The 25068-nt window shown below is 38.1% G+C and overlaps 2 protein-coding genes across 3 annotated transcripts in view; one reads left to right on the top strand and one right to left on the bottom strand.

Moving 5' to 3' along the window:
• Window positions 1–25068, bottom strand: part of LOC127450051 (testis-expressed protein 33-like) — a 304945-nt gene that overhangs the window by 162516 nt on the left and 117361 nt on the right. The window lies entirely within an intron of this gene.
• The window catches only part of LOC127450018 (E3 ubiquitin-protein ligase SMURF2), a 74156-nt gene that overhangs the window by 26430 nt on the left and 22658 nt on the right, over window positions 1–25068 (top strand). Inside the window, exons 2-8 of one of the 2 annotated variants that reach the window (XM_051713716.1) lie at window positions 4771–4809; window positions 7386–7494; window positions 13657–13790; window positions 17828–17893; window positions 19823–19907; window positions 20109–20192; window positions 24724–24926. In XM_051713716.1, coding sequence (XP_051569676.1) covers window positions 4771–4809; window positions 7386–7494; window positions 13657–13790; window positions 17828–17893; window positions 19823–19907; window positions 20109–20192; window positions 24724–24926 — 720 coding nt within the window. Of the gene's footprint in view, window positions 1–4770; window positions 4810–7385; window positions 7495–13656; window positions 13791–17827; window positions 17894–19822; window positions 19908–20108; window positions 20193–24723; window positions 24981–25068 lie in introns of both variants that reach the window. The other variant, XM_051713715.1, reaches the window with a different exon arrangement.

The raw sequence follows: 25068 nt of genomic DNA, 5'->3' as shown, positions 1-25068 counted from the left end.
CGTTCTTGCTTTCACAAATGGCTAAATGCAGCACAACAGAATAGAACGCAGGCGTACGAGACGCAAAGAAAAAAGCAAGATGCGTCACAACGGTCAAAGACATTGTCTACTTCATTTATATAGACAAACAATTACAAAATAGAGCAAATGTATGCTAGAAAACATCCTTTGCATTAGGACCGCTTTGGAGGGTAGTTTCTTTAAATGCTCAATATAAATGTAATGTTTGTGTTCTTCATGAACCGAATAGTTTTTTCTTACAGTATTTGTTCTCTCTAGTTCATTCTTGCTCCCAAAGGTTCTGTCACCGGTTCTTTTAATTAGTCTCTGATACAGACACTGTTGTCTCATGTCAATAATTAATGGAGGGAGTGAAGTGTAGATGAGGTGCTGAAGGCAGTATGTGTATGTGTGTGTGAGAGAGAGATTCATTCCAGATGGTGGAATGATGAGGTGGGTTTTACTGGAACGTTAAACATTCCCAGGGATGTTTGTAGAGAGACATTCTTGCTCGACTGTGAAGCGAGAATGTTTCCTTTTTATCCGTTCCCTCCTGTTCTCTGTCTCGCTGTCTCTGGAGGATTCAGATCCAGTCTCATCAAGCTTTTTCGACATTATCATCACCTGGTGCAACTCTTTAAACCCTGCAGAAGAGTCACTTTGCTTTTCTTTGACTCTTTAAACTCTAACTCATGTGGATAATTGGACTAAGCTTGAGTATGCCTAATAAATCTTTTTTTTCCTCAGAAATATTAACATGGAAATACAAAAAAACATAGATTTTTGGTGTTAAAATATTAGTACGTTGTAGTGGAGTAAAATATTGCAATACATTGAAATGTCTTTTTTTCATCCCCCATACTCTTTAAACTCCCTGTACGGATTATTAGACTCATTTAGCTTGTTTTGGCCTAACGAGTCACATTCAGTGTGACCATTTAAGTTGTTAATATTTTATTTCTAAAACTATTAGAATATTTGTAGAGCTTGCAGGAGTCTCACTGTGCTTGTGTTGATGGATAGCCGCAGACTGAATCAATAGCAGTCGCGGTATGGGTGTTTCCGTTTCTGTTTAGATTTGCTAAGTAAAGTCTGCGACTCACCTGCACGTGAACAGTTTTCGGCTCTTTAAACTCCTCCACACATTCCAGTTATTCTTGAGCATCTCAGCTTCCCTACATCTGGTGGGGAGAACTGTTTTGGTTTAGTTTGAATACCTTGAATGTGGTCTGCTGGGTCTCTAGTTTCCCTTCATTCCTGTCGTCACTTTTTTTTGCAGTCCGTCCTCTCCTTTTTCTTTAGCTTTTCTTTTTTCACTCAAATATCTGTCTGGCCTCGTTTAGCGTTTCTTTCGTCTCCCTAAACAGCGCATTCTCGATCTCGCTCTCTCTGTATGTCCCTTTTATGTTTTTATGAGTGATAGATTAATATATTTATCTACTGATATTTGCCCATTGTGAGATTATCGATTCGCCATGCACCCTTGGACGTTTAAAAGAAGTCTGAACTTGCATATTGTTTATATTATTGAGTAAATGTTTTAATTGTATTGATAATGTGCTAATACTTAGGGTTATGGATTTTACCAAAGGCCTAATCTTAAAGGAATAGTTCACCCAAAAGTTTTATTCTCTCATCATTTACTCACCCTCATGCCATCCCAGATGTGTATGACTTTCTTTCATCTGCTGAACATAAATGAAGATTTTTAGAAGAATTTCTAAGCTCTTTTGGACCTTACAATGTAAGTGAATGGGTGCCTAAATTTTGAAGCCCCAAAATCCACATATGGGCAACATTAAGATACTCCAGTGGTTAAATCAATGTCTTCTGAAGTGATATGATAGGTGTGGATGAGAAACGGATCAGTATTTAAGTCCTTTTTTTTTTTACTATAAATTCTCCTCCCTGCTCAGGCTATGTCTACATTAATCCGGATACATTTGAAAATGGCGTTTTCATTTCAAAACTCTCTTCGTCCACACTAGAGTTTTCCAAAAGTTGCTCATCCACACTGAAACGTCCCTGTTCGACATGCATCATTTCCGTCAGGCGTTTATTTACTTTGCGCCTCTTTGAAACATCGCAGCAATGTACAATCTGAAACGCAACTGTCCTTGCGTTCCACCGCTGAACAACAACTGCAAGTAAACATCCCATCTCCTTTGAAGAAATGTAAGCTGAAGTATGTACAAACTGACATTAATCTTTAATAATGCAATCAAACTGGAGAGTAGCCAAAACAACTGCGATACGACGTCGTCCACCATCTTGTTTTGGACTGAATGGGTCACATGACTGCGTCATTGTTTTCAAAAGCTTCAGTTTTCACAGTCCACACTACAACGTGAAAACTGAGTTTTCAAATGTATCCACTTTGGAGTGCGTTTTTAAAAAGCTCCATTTTCACGGCCAAAAACTCCATCTCAGTGTGGACGGAAGGCCAAAACGGAGAGGAAAATATGCGTTTTCAAACGAAAACGTATTAGTGTGGACAAGGCCTCAGTCAGTCTCCACTTCAGTTTCAGTTTCCCATTTTTCTTCTTCTGTTTTTGGTGATTCACAGTCTTAATGCATATCGCACCCTACTGGGCAGAGAGGAGAATTTTTTATAAAAATGACTTAAATATTGATCTGTTACTCGACCCACACCTATCATATTGTGTCTGAACACATGGATTTAACAACTGGAGTCTTATGGATTACTTTTATGTGGATTTTGGAGCTTCAAACTTTTGGCACCCATTCACTTCCATTTTGAGGTCCTACAAAGCTGAGGTATTTTTTTAACAATCTTAATTTGTGTTCTGCAGAGTAAAGAAAGTCATACACATCTGGGATGGCATAAGATTATGAGAGAATTTTCATTTTTGGGTGAACTATACCTTTAAGTGTCAAACTTTGGCACATAAAACCTGCATCTTTTGTGCTACAAAATTTTAATGATACAGTGCCGCTTGTTGGCATGACATTATAATAACATTATATTGACTATCAGGATCCCTTCTGTTTAGATATCAGCTTCGGTATCAGCCATTGAAAAAAATATCCAAGACAATGGTAGTTTGTCCCTGTCCCTTTGTTTTGTCCCTTATACCTGAACAACCCAAAGTGGCTTGTGAAATGTTTTTATGTCAGAGAACCCACGTTTCTCACACTTAGCCTATCTAATTGACCTTAATAGTTTGCCGTTATATTTGTGCCACAATTGTGCACGCACAAAATGAAATTGAGCACGCAACATGATATCTTGAGTGCGCAAGATGATATTTTGAAGGTGCAAGATATTTTGAGTGCTCCAAAGTTATTTTGCATGCACTTGAACTCAGTTTTGTAAGGCAATGTTTCTTCTTGCAAAGGTGAATTCATTTTCAGCAAATAAAAGTCTAATAAAGTTTGAATGTGTGCTGATCACAACATTTGGACAGAATTCTGAAATTTTTGTTACTCCATCTTGCGTTGCGTGCAAGATCTCACTCTCTCTTTCTCCTCGTACATGCTCCTCGAGCGCTCAGAACTTTAGACTGCTCACTTGCTTTTGCACCCAGATTCTGCCATGTCCTGCCATGTCCTGCCTCCTTCGTCAGGATTGGCTTTTAGGAGCTGCTTGCAAGCACTCTGCGATTGGAAAGTTGAGGTAGTTACCCCAACCATGAACATCCCAGTGTAAATGTAGCAGAAGAGCCAACAGGCACAATGCTTCTAGTTCAGTACACACTTTACAGATACTGTGGTGGTATATTGTGGCACAAATATAACTGATATGCTGATCTTCTTAATGGTGAAACCTCTCCAGCTTTGTTCTTCACCATACCTTTAATAGCGCTAAGGTGTTTCTTAACCTCCTGACATTTTCACAGTTTTCGAGGTAGGAGAAAGATCTTGTTGGATCTTGTGTCATGTTGGAAGCTTAAAACAGAATGTGCTTGGGTTAGCTGACAGCTCAGGCCAGTTTGAAGTCTACAGAACTTTGGCTTGCTTTTTGTTTTGTTTTGTAACTCTGAGTTATTAAGCTGAATGTAGGCCAACAGTGGGATGTGGATCAGAGAGCTTTTTTTTGCTTTGCATCTTTAATACATTGTGAGCATGATCAGGGATTGCTGAGCGCAGTAAGAGCCACACTGTGGATTTAAACATATTCTTGCCTTTTTTAACACACTGAGATCCTAAAAATACAGAGTTTGGAGATTACAAAAGATATCGATGCATCACTGTGCAAGGCCTCAATCTTTGTAAAAGAGTTTTGCATCAAAGCTGTGTTAAAAAATTTAAATCACAGTTATGTCTAGGGATGGGACATTTTATCAGACACTTGGTTTTCCATTTTTGTGGTGTTCTGCTGTGTAGCCCCGCCCACAATGAAATCTCTATGGTTCAAATCCTGTTCCTCATAACTGTACATTAAACATCAAATATGTTCTAATTGGCTTTGACAGAGACATGTCGCCCTGCACTTTTGCATTAATTGCCACAGATCCAAATCGGCCGATCTCCATCTTAAATCTATGAACACCGATTGCGGCTAGATTCAGGGCAGATTTTTTTAATCTCAGCAAGCACAAAATCACACATTTATTGCTGCTATCTTAATAACAGAGAGAAGAAAGGTCTTGCAAACAGATATAAAAATTTATTTAACAACAAATAAAGATGCAAATACAAATCTGAGTATACTTGATATAACATGAGTTGCGACAGTGTTCTAAATCTAATGTGATGCCGCAAATTACTAAATAAACAATGCTTGTTTTTTTCTCTTTTTTCCCGCAGTGCTTTGTGCAAAAAACCTGGTGAAGAAAGACTTCTTTCGTAAGTATTTGACCTTAAATTCTGAGAGAATGTGTGTCTGAATGCATGTTAACAGCGAGAGCGCTCTATTTTTGTCGCTGTATCTCATCCCAGTTTTTTAGCTGGGATTGATCTGTTAAAAGTGAGCAACGAGATAGATTAGTGCTCTTCCCCTGAGAGACAGAAATGTGGGTCAGTTCGGGCAGACAAAGCAACCCCTGGATGACACACACACACACACATTATATATATATATATATATATATATATATACATACATACATACATACACACACACTATAGTTTCTTTCTGCCTGTCTCTCTCTCTCTCTCTCTCTCTCTACCCTGTCAAACACAAGCAAACAAGCCCACATCTGAAACGCTGATCAGATATCCCCTCAAACAGACAGCCAGACGCTGGTGGGGGTGGGAGGAGAGACTGGGGCCGGGATGACTGATGAAAAAGAGAAGTAAAAAAAAAATGGATAGAACATAAATGGGTTTGTGCAGTGAAATTCCCTGAAATTACATTTTGCCAAATACGAATAGAGAAGAATTAATTTTACGTTATGTCCCACAACCAATAGCCGATATTACAAATCTAATACTCTACTTTCAATATTCTGTTTTGCCTTTTTTTTTTAGAAAACAAAAATTGCCACTATGCTAAAGTTCCAATGCATCAAGTAAAATTAGACATCAATGTTCAGTTGTGCTCAAAAGTTTGCATACCCTTGGAGAATTGGTAAAATATGTACCATTTTTAAAGAAAACATGAGTGAGCAGACGAATTTCTTTTATTTCTTATGGGATTTATATTCAACTTTAGGTTATAACAGAATGGCACAATCATAAAACAAAACATGGCAACAAATAAAAAAATTAAATGACCCCTGTTCAAAAGTCTGCATACCCTTAGTTTTCAATACTGTGTATTGCTCCCTTTGGCATCAATGACAGCGTGCAGTCTTTTGTAATAGTTGTCTATGAGGCCCCAAATTCTTGCAGGTGGTATAGCTGCCCATTCGTCTTGGCCTCCATGCCAAAAATCCCTCCAGGTCATGCAAAGTCCTTGTTCGTCTTTCATGAACCACACATTTGAGATCTCCCCAGAGTGGCTCGATGATATTAAGTTCAGGAGACTGTGATGGCCACTCCAGAACCTTCACCTTTTTCTGCTGTAACCACTGGAAGGTCAACTTGGCCTTGTGCTTGGGGTCATTCACAGAAGAATGCAAATTGTCTGCCAGTATTTTCTGATAACATGCTGCATTCATCTTGCCATCAATTTTCACAAGATTCCCCGTGCCTTTAGAGCTCACACACCCCCAAAACATCAGTGAGCCACCACCATGCTTCACAGTGGGGATGGTATTCTTTTCACTATAGGCCTTGTTGGCCCCTCTCCAAACATAGCGCTTGTGGTTATGACCATAAAGCTCTATTTTGGTCTCGTCACTCCAAATTACAGTGTGCCAGAAGCTGTGAGGCGTGTCAAGGTGTTGTCATTGGCATTGGCACAGTAAAGGCTTCTTTCTGGCAATTCGACCGTGCAGCTCATTTTTGTTCAAGTATCATCGTATTGTGCTCTTTGAAACAACCACACCGTCTTTTTCCAGAGCAGCCTGTATTTCCTGTGGGCTTTTCTTTGTATCCCGAACAATTCTTCTGGCAGTTGTGGCTGAAATCTTTCTTGGTCTGCCTGACCTTGGCTTGGTATCAAGAGATCCCCAAATTTTCCACTTCTTAATAAGTGATTGAACAGTACTGACTGGCATTTTCAAGGCTTTGCATATCTTTTTTATATCCTTTTCCATCTTTATAAATTTCCATTACCTTGTTGTGCAGGTCTTTTGACATTTCTTTTCTGCTCCTCATGGCTCAGTATCTAGCCTGCTCAGTGCATCCACGTGAGAGCTAACAAACTCATTGACTATTGATACACAGACACTAATTGTAATTTAAAAAGCCACAGGTGTGGGAAATTAACCTTTAATTGCCATTTAAACCTGTGTGTGTGTCACCTTGTGTGTCTGTAACAAGGCCAAACATTCAAGGGTATGTAAACTTTTGATCAGGGCCATTTGTGTGATTTCTGTTATCATTATGATTTAAAAAGGAGCCAAACAACTATGTGATGATAAATGGCTTCATATGATCACTATCCTTAAATAGTTTTTTTTTTTGCATGATCAGTCATATTTTCAAAATCAATGCCAAAATTTCACAATTTCTGCCAGGTTATGCAAACTTTTGAGCACAACTGTATGGTATAGTAGAACAAATGGATAGCCATTTAGTACTTTTGAGACCTGGCATAGAAAAAAGTGTATTCTGTTTAAAAGAAAAGATAAAAAACAAGTCTAAAATTGTCTGCATCCAAAATCTGCCTAATCAGACCTGTCCAGTTACTTAAAAAAAAAATATCATATTGACCGATATTTGTCACAAGTAACAAGTTACACACTTTTTGGAAGTAAAGAGTAAAGTACTACTATTTTTTAAATAAGCAGCCTAACATGTTACTTATCTATTTATTTAATTATAATCAAAAAATGAATGCAAGTCTCACTAAATACGGTTTCTATATTTTGCAGGGCTGCCAGACCCCTTCGCAAAAGTGGTGGTGGACGGTTCAGGACAATGCCACTCAACAGACACAGTGAGAAACACTCTGGACCCCAAATGGAACCAACACTATGACCTGTAAGTGTTCTTCCTCGAAGGTCTTTCTCAGTCACGCACACCCTTTCTCATAACACTTGATCCAAGCTCAGTTTAAACTTTTACATTTAAACCTGAGACAATAATGTCGTGTTTAGGAAACAGAATCCAGGAAGAAAGACAACACAGAAACGGATCTCATTTTGAACCACATGGTCATACGTCCAGTTGTTTTGACTTGAGTCATAGATTCGGCCTTCAGGGCTTTGGTTCTTTCCTGTAAGAGCTTAAGAGTGTCAGACAGTGTCATTAGATGCTTTGTGTGGTTTCATTTTAGTCGTTGTTCTGTCTGAGCCACCGTTGAGAAATCAAGTCTGTTTTTGATATCACATCATCTAAGACGCCTGTTGTTACTTTCCTGTGCGTATGGATCATTTTATGGCGGAGGTAAGTTTAAAGTCATGATAAGTTTGGGTCGCTTTGAAAATTGGTTGAAGTAAACTTTTCCGATGGACTTAAAAAAACAAAACGTAAAGGTGACCATTTGCTTTTTTGGTAAATGCAGCATAACATTCTTAAAGGGATAGTTCACCCAAAAACCATCATCATTTACTCACCCTCATGATGTTCTAAACTCATATGACTGACTTTATTCTGTAGAGAAGAAAACAAAAAGAACCAAACACACCATAAAAGTCCATACAACTTGTGAGATGTTGTCCAAGTCTTCTGAAGTCATGCAGTAACTTTGTGTGAGAGACTGAAATTTAAAATCTTAAAACTAGGGGTTTGAATCTTTAAAGGATCACAGCAAATTGATTCAATTGACAATTCACTGGTTTTCAATTAAATTCAAAGGTGATTTATGCTAATTAAGAGAGATTAAATTTGATTATAAACTATATTTAAAGGTGCACTCAGTAACTTTTTGTTTGTCATCTTGGACTTACAGTGACACCTAGTGGTGTGGATGCATCATCATTCAAAATCAATAGTTTTCAGTGACAGATGCCATTGTAGAAATTCACTATTCACAATCAGCCATGATTAATTTAATCCAAGAGTGAAAGTGTCCGATAATAAGACGGTTACTGAGATTATGTGAGTAGTATTCAGTTGTTCATGTGATTCTAAAATGGCAGCCCCCATGAGGGCATCCCCCACCCCATGTAGAATAAAACAGTTTTTATAATGTTACTTATATGACTAGATTCCTCATCTCATGTGAGTGGTCATGATTTTATACATATGTTTCAAAATTACAATTCATTTCTTTAGGAGTAAAACTTTTTTTACTGGGGAAAAAATTACTGAGTGCACCTTTAATTCATTTAACATGGTTTATTCAGCATTTTTTTAAAATGAATTTATAGGAATCTTGAAATACTTCCCCTATTGCAGGGGTTTTCAAACTGGGGTTCACCCATGGATGATTACAATGGGGAGCAAGGGGGCCCATGGAGAATTAAAAAAAATAAATAAAATGATTATACTTCCTATATTTTAGAAAGGGGATCCCTCATAAGGCAATCATCATGTTTGGGGTCCTTGGCATCAGAAAGTTTGAAAACCCCTGCCCTAATGTATGTAAAACACCCCTACTAAAAGTTATTGGAAAACAATATATATTTTAAAAAAAAAGGCTATTTTATGGCTTCAGAAGTCTTGGACAGGAGTTGCATGGACTACTTTATGGTGTATTTATATTATTTCAAAGCTTGGCAATGAACATCACCACTGTCACTGTATGTCAAATGTGAACATTATTCAAAATTTCCATTTTCTTTTTATTTGTGGGTGAACTGTTCCATTAACATGCGATGTAAAGCATTTTCAAGAAAGCCCAGGGGATTTTCTTGAACCAGTGGAGTACGATTTCTTCCAATCTCTTGATCAATGCAGCCCATCAGTGAAGCTCCCAGCATCCTTTAGGCTCCGAGGAATTAGGTCACCTCCTCTGAAGTCTCCTTGCTTTATCTGTGGAGATCACAGAAAGGCTTTGGCATGGTTGAAAACTCCCAGATCTAATACTCATGCTGTATGCTTCTGATTCTACTAAAATATTTTACAGTGGCTTTATCTAGAACTACAAGTATTGACTGTTTCACAGAGTGGAAAAAGCGAGATGTGAGGAAGGTCAATGCAAAAGGAGCCAGCTATTTCCCAACACATGTCCCATTCTCACGTTGTTCTGACAGCCGGCAATGAGAGGAAGTACACGTCTCAGTTTTGTTTGGTTGCCATGACAACCGTAACGCTAACCATCACCCACCCCCCAGGACGGCTGTCGAGTTAGCCAAACATGTCACGTCTTCAAGCTGAAAATAGCCTCCCCACAACCTGGAATATTGGGTGGGGAAAAGAAAACCAAGGAGTTCTTACTTAAACTTTAAATCCTTAATAAGTGTTCTGGGATTTTTCTTCATCACCTTGAAACTCATCATGTAGTGGGATCAAAAAGACTGAAAATGTTTTGTTTAAAATTTTTCCAAATCCTTGAACTTTTTTTAGGCTTAAATGGATAGTTCACCCAATGCTATCATCATTTTCTCACCCTCAAACCCATATGATTTCAATTCTGCTTTGGAACACAAAGGAGATGTTTAGCCTAAGTTACCATTCACTTTCATTGTATAGAAAAAGAGCAGCATTAATACTTTTAATGTTACAGAAAGTCAAATGGGTTTGAAACAACATGAGGGTGAGAAAATTATGACAAATTATGTTGGTCTTTGCTGGAAAAGTTCAGCCTTTTAGTTTTGCTTTTAAAGTTGTCAGAGAAGCTTAAAACAGGCTAAACCATAATTACCTATTGTATAATCTTGACAAGACAGGGTTTTGGTTTCAGCACTCTGGTCTGGTTGGGTAACTTGTTGCTAGTCATCTACAAGTTCATGTCTGGTCCTGTTAAAGTAACATTTGGCATGAAGACTCTCCAATATGTTTTGGATAAGGACCACTATGAGCTCAGACTTCAGCTGGTCTCTGGTTCTCTAGATGTTTGATAAACGCTCTTTAGATCAGAGAGAAGAACTTTTGATTGGTTGGGCCCCCTCTGGTCAAACATCCAGCGACGTTCTGGAGTTTTGTCTTCTCATTCTTTTTTTATCTGACCCCTTCTGCAGGCTTCTCTCTTTCTTCCTTCCTTCCTCTCCCTCTTCCATTCGTTTTCAGTCCAAACAAGATACTTTGCCCTGGGATTCCATCCCATTGGCCAGCAGAAATTTCACAGAAATTTCAGACTTTGCTTGGACGTTTCTTGTCAGACTCGCTCCTTTTGATGTCCACTTTTGGAAATGTTTCTGTTCCCTGATTTTAAGTGAATCATTTGCTTTGTCTAACACCATGCCAAAACATTCAGACGAACCAGCAAAGTGTTTTAGTATGACCTGATGAAATGCAGACGGTGATGAGAGAATGAGAAAATAGTGTGCAATTTGTTGAAAGTTCTCGACATCTCATTTCATTTTGCTGAAGTAGTAAAAAGACAATTTCGACAACAAGGAAATGCTACTGGCATCTGTCATGTGGCAACAAATAATAATTTAGTTTTAAATGACATTATAAACCAGCCTGTCTGGCACCATGCAATTATCTAATCAGCCAATCGTGTAGCAGCAGTGCAGTGCAGAAAATCATGCAGATACGGGTCAGGAGCTTCAGTTAATTTTCACATCAACCATCAGAATGGGGGAAAAAATGTGATCTCAGTGATTTGGACCGTGGCATGATTGTTGGTGCCAGATGGGCTGGTTTGAGTATTTCTGTAACTGCTGATCTACTGGGATTTTCACACAACAGTCTCTAGAATTTACTCCAAATGGTGCCAAAAACAAAAAACATCCCGTGAGCGGCAGTTCTGCGGATGGACATGCCTTGTTGATGAGAGAGGTCAACAGAGAATTGCCAGACTGGTTCGAACTGACAAAGTCTTTCCTTTTTACCCCTTTCCCAACCCCTAGACTGGGGAGGGACGTAACAATTGAAACAGCAGCACACATGCAAGGGGGACCCAGTGTGTCTGAGCAAGAGAGTGAATCTGCGGGATGGGGATGAAAATCGTAAGCAATTAAACTATTTCAGTTCAATTTCTCAGCGAGTATTGACGCTGACTACCACCCCTGGAGTCGCGAGTCCGAATCCAGGGTGTGCTGAGTGACTCCAGCCAGGTCTTCTAAGCAACCAAATTGGCCCGGTTGCTAGGGAGGGTAGAGTAACGTCCTCGTGGTCACGATTTGTGGTTCTCGCTCTCAATGGGGCGTGTGGAAAGTTGTGCATGGATCGCAGAGAGTAGCATGAGCCTCCACATGCGGAGTCTCCGCGGTGTCATGCACAGCGAGCCACATGATAAGATGCATGGATTGACGGTCTAAGAAGCGGAGGCAACTGAGACTTGTCCTCTGCCACCCGGATTGAGGTGAGTAACCGCGCCACCACGAGGACCTACTAAGTAGTGGGAATTGGGCATTCCAAATTGGGAGAAAAGGGGATAAAATAATAATAATAATAATTCCGGTTCCTTAACGATTCCCTTAACATTCTTTTAGTAATTCTGAGGAAGAAATATTTGGAAATAAAAAATGCAAAAGTTACGGCCCTCTGCAGCCTGTTACCAAATAATTAGATCTTTTCGTATTTTAACGGGGTCCTGCAAATTGTGTGTTTAAACATACTTTTTAATGAAGATATTTTATCAATTCATTGATTTGATAAAAATACCACTTATTACAGCAAAACGTATAATGTGTAGCTTTAACTACACGTTCACTCATATCAAGTAATTCCTTTAATCAAATGCTCATTCTTTTTATGTACACATACAGTAACAATTCTTGTTTCATTTTGAGTTGGACATGACGAAAGGAATGGCTTGTTGGTCAGCAAGTTTTGGATTCACTAAAAAGTACCAAATGAAAGAGTCATTCGTTCAGAAGGATGAACTGTATATTTTGAAGTGTCGATTTAAAAGAACCGGCTCATTAGAGTCATTAGTTCGTGAATCAGACTACACTGGTTGCGCTGTATGTTTTGTGCTGTAGACTTAAAAGAACCAGGTCATAAAGGCCTTTGCACACCGAAGGTGACGTGATTATAAGAGGCGAATCGCAGATGAATGGCCCTTGTACATAGAAAGCGATGCGAATGACCGCCATTAGCACATTCACGCCTTTACAACACCTTTCATCTGGTCAGCCCTCCACCTACAGATAAGAAAAAGGACTTGACAAGCAGATCGAAAAAAAGAAAAGGATTTCTCTATAAGCTACAGCAGTGATGAAGAGTTTGTAGTTGATGTGCTCAACGAGAGAAAACATTTGAGACACTTTCACAAACCATTTCAGTTCACCAGCTGGAAAAGTTGACTGGCAGTGTTATCATGTGTACACAGTCTGAGGGGTGATTAGAAATCGTGTGTAAAAAAAATATTAACTGTTAAAGCATGTTATCATTTGGAACAATGTGATTACATGCCACTGCCAGGCATTCTCTATATACTTGTGTTAAGGACATCTGTTTAAAATCACTGCGTTATTCACACATAATGACTGTTGTAACAGATGTTGTCAGTTAGAACTATACTTACTGTATCTTATTGTATATACTGTATATCTACATTTGCTCAAAACATGTTGCTAATTAACGTGATGGCATTTAAATGCTCAAAGAGTCGATATAATGCATGCAATACAACACAGATCTCATCCAACAAAACCCATCTTCAGTCTGGCCCATTATTAGATACTTTAATACGGCCAACGACAGCACTGCTGTTAACAACTATTAATAATTGCACAGAAATAACGATTCTGTGGAGACACCATGTTTTTGTTATACAAAGGCATTTTGATACAAAGACAAACTGCAAGTCACAGCATTGTTATTAATATTTGGCGAAGAAAAACACTTAAGATCCATAAAATGGTTTATTAAAAAAGGTGATACAAAGGCAAGTATGCCTCTATATATGTTATATTAGAGATATAAGAGAACTCATATTAGATTAAATGCAAAGGCAAAAATTGCAACAATATGGAATAAAATTATGAAGACAGTCCCTGTAAGATCAGAGTTTTTTTTTTAAAGGGGATGCAAGGCAGTGATTTTCTTCAGTTTTTAAGGCATTTGATGAGTAGCAATATATTGATATGTATTGGCACAGCCCTAGTTTTAAGTCTGATGCAACTTTTTCTTTTTTTTTTCCAGGTATATTGGGAAGTCGGACTCCATCACCATCAGCGTGTGGAACCATAAGAAGATCCATAAAAAACAGGGGGCAGGATTTCTGGGCTGCGTACGACTCCTCTCCAACTCGATTAACCGACTCAAAGACACGGGCTGTAAGTGTCTGTGTATGTTTGTGTGTGTGTGTGTGTGTGTGTGTGTGTGTGTGTATATTTGTGTAGTGATTGGCTTAAAACACAGCCTGTTAGGGTGTGTATAATTAGCTCAGAAAACACAGGTCAAAGTGTGTGTAACCGGCTTAGGCAGACTGTGAGTGTGTTTGTGTGTGTAATTGGCTCAGAGGGGTTGTAAAAGTGTATTAGAAGGGCTTTGAGAGTTAAGTGTGCAACCTTTGGCATGAAATCGAATTTGGATTTTCTTTGCTTTTCTTTAATATGTGTTAGCTTCAAGATGATCTGTATGCAAGTGTACTCCTAAATGATGACAAAATAAAAAAAAAGGCATACAGTTGAAGTCAGAAGTTCACATACACTCAGGTTGAAGTCATTAAAACTAATTTTTAACCATTCCACAGATTTTATATTTGCAAACTATAGATTTGGCAAGTCGTTTAGGACATCTACTTTGTGCATGACACAAGTAATTTTTCCAGCAATTGCTTACAGACAGATTGTTTCACTTTTAATTGACTATATCACAATTCCAGTGGGTCAGAAGTTTACATATACTAAGTTAACTGTGCCTTTTAAGCAGCTTGGAAAATTCCAGAAAATTATGTCAAGCCTTTAGCCAAATTAGCCAATTAGCTTCTGATAGGAGGTGTACTGAATTGGAGGTGTACCTGTTGATGTATTTTAAGGCGTACCTTCAAACTCAGTGCCTCTTTGCTTGACATCATGAGAAAATCAAAAGAAATCAGCCAAGACCTTAGAAAAAAAAAAAATGTGGACCTCCAGAAGTCTGGTTCATCCTTGGGAGCAATTTCCAAACACCTGAAGGTACCACGTTCATCTGTACAAACAATAGTACGCAAGTATAAACACCATGGGACCACGCAGCCATCATACCGTATCTACAGTATGTCCACAGTAAAACAAGTCCTATATCGACATAACCTGAAACGCTGCTCAGCAAGGAAGAAGCCACTGCTCTGAAACCGCCAAAAAAAAGCCAGACTACAGTTTGCAAATTTGATCTTACTTTTTGGAGAAATTTCCTCTGGTCTAATGAAACAAAAATTGAACTTTTTGGCCATAATGGCCATCGTTATGTTTGGAAGATGTTGTGGGGGTGCTTTGCTGCAGAGGGACTGGTGCACTTCACAAAATAGATGGCATCTTGAGGAAGGAAAGTTATGTGGATATATTGAAGCAACATCTCAAGACATCAGCCAGGAAGTTAAAGCTCGGTCGCAAATGGGTCTTCCAAATGGACAATGACCCCCAAGCATACCTCCAAAGTTGTGGCAGAATGGCTTAAGGACAACAAAGTCAAGGTATTGGAGTGGCCATCACAAAGCTCTGACCTCAGTCTGACAGAAAATTTGTGGGCAGAACTAAACAAGCGTGTGCGAGCAAGGAGGCCTACAAACATGACTCAGTTACACCAGTTCTGTCTGGAGGAATGGGCCAAAATTCCAGCAACTTATTGTGAGAAGCTTGTGGAAGGCTACCCAAAACGTTTGACCCAAGTTAAAAAATGTAAAGGCAATGAGACCAAATACTAACAAAGCGTATGTAAACCTCTGACCCACTGGGAATGTGATGAAAGAAATAAAAGCTGAAATAAATCATTCTCTCTACTATTATTCTGACATTTCATATTCTTAAAATAAAGTAGTGATCCTAACTGACCAAAGACAGGGAATGTTTTCAACGATTAAATGTCAGGAATTATGAAAAACTGAGTTTAAATGTATTTGGCTTAAGTGTATGTAAACTTCTAACTTCAGTTGTATTATAGAAAATACATCAACAGAATTTTTTTTTATTTCTGTAGCTCAAAGCAACAAACAGGCAATTGGCTCTTTTAACTGTAAAGCAGGATCACAGCTGTCATATTTAACAGTATGATTTCTCCCATTCATACATTTACAGTACAGGTGTCCCATCTCATCCTTATAATGTCTCTGGTATGACTGCCGTCAGCCACATAAGAGTCCATGTTTTTCACTAAGTGAGTTTGTTTAGGGTACCAAGGACCCTGTCATTGTCCATCGGTCTGCATTCCAGCCCCACGGTTGTGTTTTAAGACGATTTTAAACGCAGGCTTTCCTAGAAAGCCTCCAGCGTGACCACTGTCTTGGAGAAGCACAGGAAACCCACAGCCGCTCCCACAGCTGGAAGTGATTCACTTCACCATTTCCTGTTGCACCCCTCTGTCTCTCTGCCATCATTATCTCACTCTTTTGCTCTCTTTACTCATTCTATCTCTATTTCTAGGCCTATATCCAGGGGCGTAGATTCCGTGGGGGGGTTCTTCACCCCCCCCCCCCCAATGTTCAAGCCACACCTACACCCTTGCCTATATCTGTATTACAAAAAATGTATGATGGATCGATGAGCACACAGATTTTACAGGTATTACTGAGTGTAAACTATTACGATAGTTTAACGAAAAGTGTATTAAATATTGCTGACAGCTATATTCGTATTGGACAACATTTGTGAAATTGATTTACACAAAATATATGATAAATGGAAATTATGATCATTTTTTAAGTTAATTTTTAAAGATTTAAAAAACTGTCCGCCATATAGATTGTTAGCCACGACATAAAAATAGCAATCAGTATCGCCCAATATATCAGTGTAGGTTAGTCATTAAAATGTAAAATAATTCAAATTCGACCCAAATGGTTTTATTTTGACTTTTTTTTTTTTTTTTTTGTCATCATAATTGTTTGCCGGTGTTTGACCACGTTAAAAAGGTTTAAATGTGTGTTGAGTGTATTTGGGTTGGTGAACGCACCTCCAGCTCCGTTTAGTCTGACTGTGCATCCTGAGTGTGTGTGCGTGTGTGTGTGTGCGCATGCGCGAGGGAGAGTAAGTGAGAACAGATAGTGGCCTCTCTAATGTCTGCAGGCTACTTGTTATTCCTGTCTCTCTCTTTCCGGCAATGACAGAGAGCCTCAGCGTGATTCTGGAAGCGCCTCACTCCTATCAGCACATCTACAGTCTGAGAGGAATAATGCTGCCTCTGTGTACGCACACACACACTCACAGAGCGCTGCAGTGTGGGTGAACTAATGCGTGAAATGTAGAGTTTTTTTTAGGCTGATTTAAGTCTGAGATGGCCCACAGAGTGAGGAGGTTAGAGGTTATGATGCAGACATTACACAGACTATTTGGATTCAACTAACAAAATAGTAGTGACGCTACTAACTTCAGTTCTTTTCAGTAGCCTAACTGGTTTTGAAACAGTATAGTTTTTCCTTTAACTAGTAAGGAAGGGTCACAATGGTCCACTAGACCAGTCTAGTTTGTCTAGATTTTTCTTCTTTTTTGTTGGATGTTTCTAGCTGTGGTGCTTTAATAAGTGTACTGTGAGTTTGAATGGTAAAATCCTCTTGGAAAAGTTGCATCTTGAAATTCATCCCCTTTAAAGGAACGCCACTACAGCCATTCACATGTTGAAGGCTGTTTTTGGCCAATGTATTGCGTCTTGTGCTGTTTATTGAGCATCCTGCCATGAGCGATGCATTTGTAAGAAGGAATTTCAAGTTAAAATAGTTCAACTTTTAAAAAGAAGACGTCTTGAGACCTATTGGGAAATCGGATTCATTTTAAGCATTTTTTTTATTTATTTATTTTTTACATAAACTGGTTATTAAAGATATTGCTACTTTAAATAGCTTCATTGCAGTTAGCTACTTTTGGTCAGTATCTTGTAGATTAACCAGAGACATTATAAGGGAGAGGGGATGACCAATCATATGAAAAAGAATGGAAGAAAACCTAACACTCAATATGGCAGCTGGAGAAATATAAGGCCTTGCCTTTTAGATAAAAGAGCCAATTGCCTTTGTCATTGTTTGTTTAGTCTTGTTTACTTGCATGTGCATTCATTTAACCAGCTTGGGGACTACAGTTTCTAGGTAGCTTCCCCAACACTCTTTGGTTTGTTTTAAATTAGCTATTTTTTTCTCTTTTCTTCCTATCTTTGTTTCTCGGTTTCTCTGGTTTGTTCACAGATCAACGTTTGGACCTCAACAAGTTGGGACCCAATGACAGTGACACAGTGAGGGGACAGATAGTAGGTGAGTCATGAGTCTTGTTCGGCCTCTACATTTCCTCTCTTTTCCACATCTGTCATTTTATCCAGTGAGTCACACCAGCACTGGAGAGCTTCAAAGCTTTTCATTAATTATGGTTAAACCCACACATCAACGCCTTAAAATCATCCCTCGGTTGGGAGCAAAGGAGGAAAAACACACTAATTCTTGTATGATTATCCATTCAACTTTGATAGTCCACAGCGATTTTCTTTTTTATACATCAGAGCTCTCGAAAAGCTGCATTGTTCCTTCATCAGTGTGGAGTTGAGTGGGGTGCTGATGTATTTGTGCGCTAGATTGCACACAATCTATGGCCACACAATCAGAACACGAATGCACTCCCATGGTTGTGTGTTTTCAACATCCTTCTAACAAATCTCTAACATTAAACAACAGTACCATGTTTAACATCAAGTCAATTACGGTATTTTTGCGTCACATACATGTTTCATGATGTGTTGCTGTTGCCAGTTTGAAAGAAGAATGCTTGAAAACATAAGACTAGGGTATACTCCTTTTGTTAGCGTGCCATTGGAAATTTGCGTCACGCGTACTGTGCGTGAGACATAGTGACACACGGAAAACTGAAGTATGCTTTGTCCTTTAGTATTCTTGGCAGTTTTCAAAAGAGAGAAATCTTAGCACATTAAAGATGGTCATTTTTCATAGCAGTGGTAAAAGTGTTGTGGTTTATCATTCTTTTGTTCACATCAGGGGTGTGCACCTTTCAGAACCGAATTAAAAATGCCAATTTCATTCCAATTCAATTATTGAATTTGAATTGCGGTAGCAACCAGGAAGTAGAATTGCAATTAAAATGAATTTGAAAGAAAAAAACTGTTATGTTTAGTTAAATTGATTTGATGCAATTTAATTTGACTTGATTTTGATTTAAGAGGGCGTAATTGTCGTAAGTTGCCAGAATATAGGAAATCTTAAAGACACTTAATCTAAATAGGTAATTGTTGCAATGATGGCAGATTTCAAGTTATGGTTTTTATTTTAAGTTAACATTTTTTAAGTTTTAAGTTCAGTTCACTTACTTAAAATTAATAGAATATACATAATGGAATATAATAAAATAAAGTTTAAGATGGCAATTATAGAATTTTTTTATTACACTTATTTCGCTGTATTTAATATACTGTATTTAAATTTTATGGACCATGGTGGAAAAAGACCTAATTTCCCAAAAAGCTCTTAATTTACTCAATATATTACAGAAGTAATAGATTCAAATTTGGATCTATTTATTTTCATAAAGTTATTTAAAAACAATGTACTGGACCATTTCTGGTGATGTATGGCAAATGCAAAAATCTGTTTAAAGTCAGTGTTCATTGTAATTAGTTAGATATTAGCGAAATATTATCTCTTATAAGTGAACAAATGTAATTCTATCTGTCAGTGAATAAATAGAACATATGACTGTTACATTTTTTTTAATTGCAGTTCGTTAAATTCCATTTTCTATTGTTCCCATTCAAATTACCATTAAGCATTCTGAGGGGCATTGCCAATTAAATTAAAATTCCAACTCATGAATTGAATGAGAGCCATGATTATGTCTGAGTTTTGCCCAACCCCAGAGTAATCGGCAAGGAAAATAAACTGACAGGCATCAATGTTGAGCTGCAGTATTTTAGACTAAAGTAAACCACTTAACATACCCAAGTCCTATCAAAAGAGTCAAATCACAATCATGAACACAGAAGTCCATTTTATCTACTTATGTTTTTATCATCTTCCTATACTCTGGGCTGTACTAATTGCTGCATGCTGCTTTATTCGTGGCATTTCTGTCACATGGTTTCAGTCAGTTCGTGACACAGAAAACGTTCACAGATGTGAACCATCTAATAACTCGTTTTTCTGGTTGTCATTTCTTTGTTTGTGTGTTCCTATCAACAGTAAGTCTTCAGTCCAGGGACAGAATAGGCAGTGGAGGGCCAGTCGTAGACTGCAGTCGTCTATTCGACAATGATTTGCCTGACGGGTAAGTGAAATAACTCTTCAAATTTCAAAATAATTAAATCAGTAATTCCATATAAAACAATGTTTAAACTTTAGCAGATACTCATTAGTAACAACCACAGTTCTTATCAGGGCCTTTTGTGTGTGTCCCTGCGCACATGTGCGCGTTTCCATCTGTCTGTTTGTCGTCTGTATGAACGTCTCTCTTGTTTTTCGTTTGCAGCTGGGAGGAGAGAAGAACTGCTTCTGGCCGGATCCAGTATCTGAATCATATCACACGCAGCACTCAATGGGAGAGACCTACAAGGTGGGATCAGGTTCCATTTGTTGTACGCTAAGGTGTACTCTTTGCTTATCGCTAGACTTTGAAAGAAATCGTAATACTGCAAATAGTATTTTTTAAATATGTTTAAAATGATGTACACTCACATGAGAGTCTTAGAGAAAAAGCTGCTTTATTCTACATATGGTGCTGGGCGCACATTCACGAGCACTGCCATATTGAGATCATGTATCCAGCCGAATATTACTCGCTTTATCTTACTAATTCCTGTAATTGGACGCTTTCATTTGCGTAATTAATCTTGACCGACTTCGAATATGACATTTTTACTATGACGTCCGTAACGGAGTAAAACCATCTATGCCACTAGGAGTCAGTGCTACATAAACAGAAATTTGACCAAATACTCCTTTAAATATGTCTTGTTTTTTTTATGATAGTTAGTCATTTCAATACAAATGGTTTGCATTTAGAAATGAATACTTTTTTGTCCAGGCAAATCATGGCTGATTAGCAGTTACACTGCAAATGCGAAGTGGTCACATGCATTTTCGGCTACCTCCGCATGCGGTTTGAGTAATCGAGTCACAAAACGTTTTGCACCACTCTGTTTAGAGCTGTCCACTTATGAACGATTACCAGAAGGAGATGTTAATACCAGGTCAAATCCTTCCATGACCCAAATTTGGCTGCAGTGTTCATTTTTACACAGTTTATTTTAGTCATCATTTTTGTCTTTTGATGGAAATATCATTTTAATTTAGTCGTCATATTCAGTAATATTATGTAATTTTTGTCAATGAAAATAACATATTTTAGTTCACGATAAAGTCAAGCTCTAACAGACCTAACTTACGGACCCTCTAAGAGGACTGGGCGGGAATTGTTTTTCTGAAATAGTTTTGCGTGCCCTCGCAATAAATTTACCACGGTTTTACTTCAGTAACCATATTTTAACCTTGATATTCATAGTAAAACCATAGTAATAATAGAGAAAAATGAAAACTATGGTAATAAAAACCATAAAGTTGTGGTTATGGTTTTACTATAAAAAATACCATAGTTTAACTATGGTTTTACTATAGTAACATTGTAGACTGTAACCATAGTTTTTGGCAGAAATCATTTTTCTATAGTAATATTGTAGTAACCATGACTGTTTTAGGCTAACCAGGCTAAACCATGCTTTTACCATAGTAATATTGTAGTAACTGTGAAAAGTAAGTTAAGCAAACAAGTTTTTTTGGCGGAAACCATGGTTTTAATACTGTATACTGTATTTAATTTTCATTTATTTATGTGGGCATTTATACCTTTCATGACAGTTCAATGCATCCAGCATCATCTTTTTTAAATGTCTGAAACGGAATAGGCTGAAGCCAAACCATATTATGCTTAACCTATTACCCCTCTAGTTTTACATTCTCTCTTTAAATATTTCCAATATTTCCATAAGAAAAAACAAAGAAAATATAAGAAAAAAAAATGCATTATAAATTTAACTTCACCCTAGCAAATAAATTATTTGAATCAAACTTAACAAAATTTAGCATTTGCTTTAACTGCTTAATTTCTGCATGACACACATACATTTATACAAATATTCTCTTAATTGTTTTACACAATTTTTAATTAAATGCTTAGCTTAAATACAGTTTTATTTGTAGTAAAACCATAAAAGCCACAAAATTATGATTTTTATTACCATAGTTTTCATTTTTCTGTATTAATACTATGATTTTATGAAGAATATCAAGGTTAAAATAGGGTTCATGTAGTAAAAACATGATAAATGTATTACGAGAGAACGCAAAGCTGTTGAGACTGCACGCAAAACTTATTGCGAGGGAACGCAAAACTTATTGCGAGGGAACGCAAAACTGTTATGAGGGAACGCAAAACTTATTGTGAGGGAACGCAAAACTATTTCAGAAATATAATTCCCACCCTGTCCTGTTAGGAGCTACATACAAACCAAATATTCCTACATTTGGAAAAATTTATAAACTTATTTATTATTATTTATATTTGATTATTTAACATATTATTTTAACACGTAAAAATGTATGTTTAAGATGTACAAATAAATGTGGAAAAAAATTGTCCTGAAAGCTGAAGTTATTGAAATAATAGCATATAAGGAATATACTGAAGTGTAGCAAACTTTTAAGAGTTACTCTGGGGTTTGTTTCTCTGGATTTTGCATTTTGTGTAGCGCGTTTTTACGGAAACAGCGTATACACAACGCAAGTTACACATTCTGACTAGCGCGTAACTTATTTCATGAAGATCTTGAAATATCACTCTTGGACTGGAACAGAGGGAATATTGAAACCGAGGGCAGACAGTGTTTTTTCTCGAAATGATTTAGCCCTCTGTTCTCGTTCTCTGAGCCTCTGTTCCTCAATCTAAACAATCTAAGAGCCTCTGTTCTTAGATTGTTCCACATCACAACAATGGGGATTTTTCACTGCACGGTACGGCTCGACTCTGCTCGGTTTTTGGGGGTTTTCCACTGTGGATAGTACCTGGTACCTGGTACTTTTTTTTAGTACAACCTCGGTCGAGGTTCCAAGCGAGCCAAGCTGATATTAAATGTGATGTCAAAACCCTGCAGATCACTGATTGGTCGGAGAAAATCGTCACTACCAGTGTCATTGCTATAAGCTAGATGGCAGGTTAGCTTACCCTCGTGCGTCGTCTTTGAGCTAACACAGTGATGTCCTCGTCTGCGCTTTGGTGTATGATTTCCCAAACTTTCCTGTTTTTTTTAGTGGTGTTTTGTCTTGCTGCCGTCAGCCTATTTGAAACAAAGTTTGTTGTCTTGCTGTGAAAAACAGCCACATGCCGAGAATCAAGAACACCATTCCTTCGATATCCTCCATTGCTCCTTTGTTGTGAGTTTGTGTCGCGTTTAAGATGATGTCACGGCAGTAGAGGCGGCGCAACTATGCCGATCAGCCTATAATCCCACCCACGTTGAGGCTGCACTAAACTGCAGTGGAAAAGAAAGCTCAGAAAAGTAAAGCGAGCAGAGTCGAGTCGAACTGTAATGTGCAGTGGAAAAGTGCCATAACAGCACTTAAAGTCGACCGGGACAGCTGGAACAGGACAGAAATTTTGCTGCCTTGTTAGAGAGGTTGCACTCTATGATTTGCCACACTATGTCAAGTTACTTAGCTGCTCAGTGTGCTCCAATGCATAGCTTTGACATCATTACATTATTCATTTAGCAACTTACAGGATGTTTTAACTGCAGAGACAATCCCAGTGGAGCTACTTGGTGTTAAGTGCTTTGCTTAATGGAGGGTGATTGAACTTAAAACCACTGGGTTACCAGCCCAGATTTCTAACCACTAAGTCAAGCATTGTAGAGGTAGATTGATAAATTGGTTTTACCAATTGATCTGTGCTGATAGTTGCTTTTTGGAGCTATCGGATAACAGCAAAAATCTATGCTGATTGTTGCCAATATTTTTTTTATTTATTTGAATTATTCGTCCGTGTTCATCTGTGGCCGGCGCTGGAGGATTGTACAATTAATACAGCTTGAACTGTTACACCTTGTAGAGATTTGCTGTATCTTAATTGTTCCTCATTGACAATATTCATCCATGTTTTTATCCTTACTTCAGTGCATATTTTGTTTCAGATAATCAAGTGTTTTACATTGAAGCAAAGGCATGCAAAGAGATTTTCACTATATACATTCAAAATAATAGTTCCTGGTGAATTTTGTGCTTGTTTATAGTTTCAAAGTCCCATGTTATGCACCAAATCTGAATTTTTTTCTGATTATTATTAGGATTTTTGGTGAACAATAAACAGCATCAATGATTTTATTCATTTTGGACTCTTGTAGCCTTATGTGCCCTTCATGGTAAGGAAAGATTTTTAAAATATTTCTACAGTCTATACATTTTTATATTTTAAAAAACTATGGGCCGATTAATCGATTATCAGCCTTTTATCAGTACTGGCAAACTCCACTATCGGTCAGCATCTACGCAAGTGTGTGTTTGGGCTTGCACAACTAACACCTCTTTGTTTTACAGTCTCACAGCCTGTCTTGTCAATGGCTTTGGAATGTGCTTTTTTAAGCATAAAAAGGATCCAAAAGTATCATAAAAGTAGTCCATGCGATTTTGCGTTATATTCCATGTCTTCCGAAAGCATGCGGTAGTTTTTGGTGATAACCCGAAATTTAAGGCATTTTTCAGCAAAAATCTTGATGTGAGTTGCGTGGTCATGAGCTCTATGAGAAAAGCTTGTTCACTTCAATTTTGACTTAAAGACCAAGAAAACTAGGAAGACTTTATTGAAAGCTATGATGTTTCCCACACTGTTCCTCGTTCTCCTCTATTAAAGATTTAACATGCTTAAGACTTATGAGGTTTTGCATACATTTTCACAATATAACTGTAGCGAATGCTCTCTGAACCAGATGCTCTTCTGAGTATTAAGTGTAGTCCATTTTTCCCCTAAAATAAAGAGGGATAAGCAAATAAGCACCTAGATATTCCTAACACTCTCCTTCTCTCTTTCACTCACACAGGCCTGCGTCAGAGTACTCGAGCCCCGGCCGGCCCCTCAGCTGCCTGGTGGATGAGAACACACCCATCATGACGCCCAATGGGGCGGCGGGTGTACCTGCAGATGACCCTCGCATGCAAGAGCGGAGGGTTCGCTCTCAGAGACACAGAAATTACATGAGCAGAACTCACCTACACACACCACCCGACCTGCCCGAAGGATACGGTTCGTTCAAAGACACACACCAGTTCTTCCACAAAAAATGTTCAGCTTGCAAAGGTCAAAAATACACTCTGCAACATACACTCTGACACTGAGTTTCACACACACATACACACACACACAGTCGTGCTCTGGAAAAGTGAAG

This window comes from Myxocyprinus asiaticus, chromosome 13 (assembly GCF_019703515.2).
Source record: "Myxocyprinus asiaticus isolate MX2 ecotype Aquarium Trade chromosome 13, UBuf_Myxa_2, whole genome shotgun sequence".
NCBI lineage: Eukaryota > Metazoa > Chordata > Actinopteri > Cypriniformes > Catostomidae > Myxocyprinus > Myxocyprinus asiaticus.
The sequence above is the reverse complement of the archived record's forward strand: the minus strand, read 5'-3'. Positions and strand labels throughout refer to the sequence as shown.